Here is a 6,428-nt window from a genome sequence, read left to right as displayed (position 1 = left end):
TGTCATTTGTATTGCGTGATCTTGGTTTTGTGAACTTTCTGTGAAGATTGTCCAGTAAAGCAGCTACACGATAGTGGATGTACTCAGACCCATTGTCTGAGTGAAAACCATGTAATTTGAAGGGCAAAGCCGCCAGCAACCATTCAAGTACAGGTATCAGGAAGGCTTCACTGATTTGTTATACTTAACAGACCACTTGGGACTGGGTTACCTTATCCACTGCATCGATATGGTACAACCATTTGACCTTATACCCACTGACGAACAGTATCAATTCTGATGAAACCTTGCTGTCCATCAGACTGTGGTTTTTGTATAGTTTCGATGGTGCGTTTTACAGAACTAGTGACGTTTTTATGCTACCGAACTGTCTGATATGTTTTTGACTAGCGCAAGTTGTACAGATGTGGAACTGAGATGTTGGACAGTCGCTTATAACGTTGATCTCCACGCTGATAAGCCAGTTCGCAGATCATCTTTACCTCCGGGCTATTTACGGTCATTGTGTGGAGCCGATCAGTCTCAGCTAGGAGCCAAATATCCGCCTTGGTATATCGAGATTGCAATCCATTGACCGTCCGCTGTTTACGCTGCAGGCAGCCTAGGTCAAGGTACTACTTGATCAAGCTGGTAATCTTGACTCTGGAATAGCCTGAAACACCGGTTACATATTGCCTGATTATCCAATTATACGGCTCGCTCAGATTCGGTATCGGAAATGTCTGAGGATGGTCTCAAGCCATTGGGTACGGCTGCATTGTTGTATCAAAAGAGTCGTACCACAATCCATTGATAAAACTCATCTTTTGATTCCCAGCTTGGTTCGATATTCGTCGTTGTTTGAAGTAGTTCCTCTACCTAGTTGAACGTTTTGATGAGTCGTGTGTTTTTTATGATTTTTATCCAGTATCATGGGCTAATGATCAGAAATAACAGGATCATTTCATATTGGAAGAGACTACTGCTATGCCATAGGTCAGTTAATAGTTACATTTATGAGTTCTTTTATCCTGTTTTGCATACATCAATGGCGTACCTTGGCCGTTTTTTTGTATTCTTACGTTCTGGTAGACTTTTTTAGAGCCCATGAAAGTTTAAAATGATTGACTCACCAAGGGTTACAGCGCAACTAGTGTACGGTAGCACAACATAATTATGCTTAATTTGCCGGCTATCAACATGTAAGTTGGTCGCTATTCTCAGTTTTTCAGAGTTTGGTCATATGGTCGTATTGGCTGAATCCCTTGGTAATCATGAAATGATAGACTTTTTTGAAAAGTAAGAAAAGTAGAAGATCACGCATTTTTTATCTATTGGAAATGGCGTGACAAACTCTCGCGATTAAGGTGTTTTTTGGTTATTTCTAATAGATATTGGTGAAAATATCCTGCCAACCAGTATGGCATATCACTTCCAGTCTCTTTATAATCGCGCAACCGATTTTCATCGGTGATGTTGCGAATTAAGGCTTAGGTACGGAATTTCAGTTCATGCTTCGGATAAATTATAAGGGATACTAGTTCTTCATTATAATGCGTGTCTGTCTGTTTGCCCATTAGGATCCTGCTGGTGTAGAGCGTGGTTTTTTCTGTGTCTGGATTGATTGCCAGTGTGCTTTCCGGAATAAAGACTGCGCAGCAGTAACCTTGGAAAAGGGGTGCTCGAACGGGCCATGATGCCTCTGGCCTCAGGGTTTTGTTTCGCACGGTATGTTAGATCCCCTTTCCCAAGTGTTTACATGAAAGCGTGTGCAGTGATTTCGGCCAGTTATCTGGTTGCTTGGAGTTTTGATTTTTGTACTGGCTCTTTTTGAGGACTAAGGTCAGGAAACCAGAACTTCAGTAATCATTCGGACCATTCCGGATCACCGGTGAGACGGGTTATTCCTGACCTCAACTTGATTGATTAGGCGAAAGGTATGATCAAAATCAAACAGGGGCTGGATCTCCCGATCTCAGGATCGCCTGAACAAAGTATCTCGGAAGGCAGAGCCGCTCGTTCTGTTGCCGTGATCGGCTTTGATTATGTGGGCATGAAGCCCACTATGGCGGTTGCTGTGGGAGATCGAGTTAAAAAAGGGCAACTGCTCTTTACCGACAAGAAAACACTTGGTATCCGGTACACAGCATTTGCTGGTGGCACAGTTGCAGCGATTAACCGTGGTGAAAAACGGGTGCTGCAATCTGTTGTTATTGATGTTGATGGCCAAGAAGACGAAGAGTCTTTCACCGCCTATAAAACAGGAGATATGGTTGATCTGACCGCTGCTCAGGTGGAAGCACTGCTGAATGAAACCGGCCTTTGGACTGCCCTGCGCACCCGTCCATTCAGTAAGGTTCCGGCTCTGGGTTCACGTCCGGCTTCTATTTTTGCGACGGCAATTGATACGCACCCTCTGGCAGCCAATCCTGAATTGGTGATCAAAGAACAGTATGAAGCGTTTGAACAGGGTATTAATATTCTTGGCAAACTCAGTGGGGACAAAATTTTTCTGTGTAAAGCTCTGGGGGCCAATATTCCTGCAGGCATTGCTAACAGTGAAGAGTTTGCTGGTCCACACCCTGCTGGTTTGCCAAGTACACATATTCATTTCCTTGACGCGGTTTCTGCGACCAAAACGGTATGGCAGATTAACTATCAGGACATAATTGCGGTCGGTAAGTTATTTACTACCGGTAAACTGTTCACTGATCGTGTGATTTCCATTGCGGGTCCACAGGTTGAAAATCCTCGTTTGATTCGTACCCGCTTGGGTGCCAGTACGGATGAAATTACCGCAGGTGAATTGAAGGCTGGCATGAACCGTATCATTTCAGGATCTGTATTCGGTGGTCGAACAGCCAATGGAGCATTTGCTTATCTGGGTCGTTATCACAACCAAGTATCCGTTCTGGAAGAGAGAGATGAGCGCCTGTTCTTGGGCTGGGCTAATCCTATGATCGATCGCTTCTCCATTTTGAGGGTTATGACTTCCGGATTAAGCAAGAGTCGTCTGTTCAACTTCACCACTACGACTAATGGCGGCGAGCGCGCTATGGTACCTGTTGGTAGCTACGAGCGAATGATGCCTCTGGATATTCTGGCAACTCAACTGCTTCGTGCGATTATTGTCGGTGATACCGATACTGCCCAGAAACTGGGTGCGCTTGAGCTGGAAGAAGAAGATCTGGCTCTGTGCACGTTTGTTTGTGCGGGTAAATATGAGTACGGTCCCCTGCTGCGTGACAACCTGACTCGTATTGAGCTGGAGGGGTAATCAGTGAAGCCATTTAGAAAACTCCTTGACTCGATGGAGCCATATTTCGTCAAGGGTGGTAAATACGAAAAATTCTACGCGCTGTTTGAAGCGGCTGACACTCTGTTTTACACATCTCTGGACAAAACTCATAACACCAGCCATGTTCGTGATGCGGTCGACCTGAAGCGTATGATGGGTCTTGTGTGGTTGTGCGCATTACCAGCCATGTTCTTCGGTATGTGGAACGTGGGTTTTCAAGCAAATACAGCCATTGCTGGTGGCCTTGCAGCACCTTTAGACTGGCACGGTATGCTGATTACCATGCTGTCAGGTAACGATCCGGCCAGTGTATGGGACGACCTTATTTATGGTGCGGTTTACTTCCTGCCCATTTACGCTGTGACTTTCTTTGTCGGTGGCTTTTGGGAAGTGCTGTTCGCCATGGTGCGTAAGCATGAAGTAAACGAAGGCTTCTTCGTTACCTCTATCCTGTTTGCCTTGATTGTTCCTCCATCCATTCCTCTATGGCAGGTGGCTCTGGGTATTTCCTTCGGTGTTGTTATTGGTAAGGAAGTGTTCGGTGGTACTGGTAAGAACTTCCTGAACCCTGCGCTGACTGGACGTGCGTTTTTGTTCTTTGCCTACCCGGCGCAGATTTCTGGGGACTTAGTCTGGACTGCTGTTGACGGATTCTCCGGTGCGACCATGCTGAGTGTTGCCCGGCATGGTGGTGTCGAAGCACTACAATACTCCATCAGCTGGATGCAGGCATTCATAGGCGTGATGCATGGCTCAATTGGTGAGACCTCCACTCTGGCTATCTTTATTGGTGGAGCGGTTCTGCTGTTAACTGGTATTGCTTCTTGGAGAATTGTTGCAGGTACCATGATCGGTATTATCGCCACAGTGGCCCTGTTCAACATGATTGGCTCTGAGACCAACATGATGTTCCAGCTGCCATGGTACTGGCATATGGTTCTGGGTGGTTTTGCCTTTGGTCTGATCTTCATGACTACTGACCCGGTATCTGCTTCCATGACCAACACTGGCCGCTGGTTCTACGGTGCTCTGATTGGGGTCATGGTAATCCTGATTCGAGTGGTAAACCCTGCTTATCCCGAAGGGATGATGCTGGCCATTCTGTTTTCCAACCTGTTTGCGCCGCTGATTGATCACTTTGTGATAGAGGCCAATATCAAGCGTCGGGAGGCTCGGGCCTGATGGGAAACGATTCTATTAAAAAAACACTGCTGGTCACGGTAGTACTGTCACTGATCTGTTCGGTGCTGGTATCTGCGGCGGCAGTATTACTGAAGCCGGTTCAGGACCAGAATATTAAACTGGATGTTCAACGTAATATTCTGGCGATTTCCGGTCTTACTCAGGATGCCAAAGCTCTGAGCGCTGCTGAAGTGGCTGAGCTTTACAACCGCATTCAGCCACGTCTAGTGGATCTGAAAACTGGCAAGTTCGTCGATGAGGCCAATGGTTTGACTGTCGATCAATACGATCAGCGTGTTGCCGCCAAAGACTATAAAGTCTCTGAAGCCCTGACAGGCAGTAAAGATATTGCCGGTATCAAGCGTCAGGCCGATGTAGCTAAAGTCTACCTGATCGAGCAGGGCGGCAATATGCAGACTCTGATCTTGCCAGTACATGGCTACGGTCTGTGGTCTACGATGTATGGGTTTCTAGCATTGGAAAATAACCTGAATACCGTTAAGGGTTTCGGGTTCTTCGAGCAAGCGGAAACTCCTGGACTAGGTGGTGAAGTCAGTAACCATGTGTGGAAATCCAGATGGGTGGGTAAGGAAATTTATGGTGTTAATGGTAAGGTTGCTCTGCACGTTATCAAGGGCGGCGTTGATCCATCAAACCCAAGTGCCATGAATCAGATTGACGGTCTGGCCGGTGCAACATTGACGGCTAACGGTGTTAGTAATCTGATTAAGTTCTGGTTGTCCGAGACCGGTTTTAAACAGTTCCTGAATAATCTTAAAGCGGGGAATGCATAATGTTTGTGAAAACCAAAGATATCCTGCTGGAACCGGTAGTTAAAAATAATCCTATTACTCTGCAGATTCTGGGTATCTGTTCTGCATTGGCAGTAACCACCAGCATACAGGTGAGCTTGGTAATGGCACTGGCGGTTATCGTGGTTACCACCTGTTCCAACTTTGCTGTTTCCCTGATTCGTAAGCAAATACCTAACAGCATCCGTATTATCTGTCAGATGACGGTTATTTCATCGCTGGTAATTGTGGTAGATCAGGTCCTAAAGGCCTACGCTTTTGACATTTCCAAGCAGTTGTCGGTATTTGTTGGCTTGATTATCACAAACTGTATCGTTATGGGCCGTGCGGAAGCGTTTGCCATGAAGAGTGGTCCTGTCCTGTCTGCGCTGGATGGTTTTGGTAATGGTTTGGGCTATGGTGCTGTCCTTCTGATTGTTGCTTTCTTCCGTGAGCTGTTCGGTGCAGGCAACCTGTTTGGTGTAGAAATCTTGGCAACTGTGAACAACGGTGGCTGGTACATTCCAAATGGTCTGATGCTTCTTGCTCCTAGTGCTTTCTTCCTGATCGGTTTGTTGATCTGGGCGATTCGTAGCTGGGAAACAGATCAGGTTGAAGAGGTGGGATTCAAGATTTCATCGAACACCAAATTAAGTGAGGCGCACTAAGTCATGGAAGATTTGATTTCGCTTTTTGTGAAAGCAGTGTTCGTGGAAAACATGGCGCTGGCTTTCTTCTTGGGGATGTGTACATTTTTGGCTGTTTCCAAGCAGGTACAAACTGCGGTAGGTCTCGGTGTTGCTGTTGTTGCAGTACTGACCATCACAGTTCCCATTAATAACATCATTTATCAGAATATCCTGAAAGATGGAGTACTGGTACATGGTGTTGACCTGAGCTTTTTGGGCCTGATTACCTACATTGGTGTTATTGCTGCGCTGGTACAGATTCTGGAAATGTTCTTGGATAAGTTTGTACCTGCCCTTTATAACGCCCTTGGTGTCTTTCTGCCATTGATCACGGTTAACTGTGCCATCATGGGTGCATCCCTGTTCATGGTTCAGCGGGACTACAACTTGAGTGAATCGGTTGTATATGGTTTCGGTGCTGGTTTGGGCTGGGCTCTGGCCATCGCTGCTCTGGCTGGCATCCGGGAAAAGCTCAAGTACAGTGACGTA

At 46.3% G+C, this 6,428-nt stretch overlaps 1 protein-coding gene across 1 annotated transcript; it reads left to right on the top strand.

The window, feature by feature from the left end:
* Positions 1-2,044: 2,044 nt before the first annotated feature.
* LOC311328422 (Na(+)-translocating NADH-quinone reductase subunit A-like) lies at positions 2,045-3,256 on the top strand (the record flags this gene model as incomplete). The annotated part of the gene is made up of 3 exons (XM_084462393.1): positions 2,045-2,335; positions 2,526-2,576; positions 2,720-3,256. 3 exons carry the CDS (start codon positions 2,045-2,047, stop codon positions 3,254-3,256), a joined length of 879 nt encoding a protein of 292 aa, XP_084318519.1.
* Between the last annotated feature and the right edge of the window lie 3,172 nt (positions 3,257-6,428).

Source organism: Borostomias antarcticus, assembly GCF_949987555.1.
Source record: "Borostomias antarcticus genome assembly, contig: scaffold_292, whole genome shotgun sequence".
Taxonomy (NCBI): Eukaryota; Metazoa; Chordata; class Actinopteri; order Stomiiformes; family Stomiidae; genus Borostomias; species Borostomias antarcticus.
Note: the sequence above shows the minus strand (reverse complement) of the source record. Positions and strands in the feature narration are given on the sequence as shown.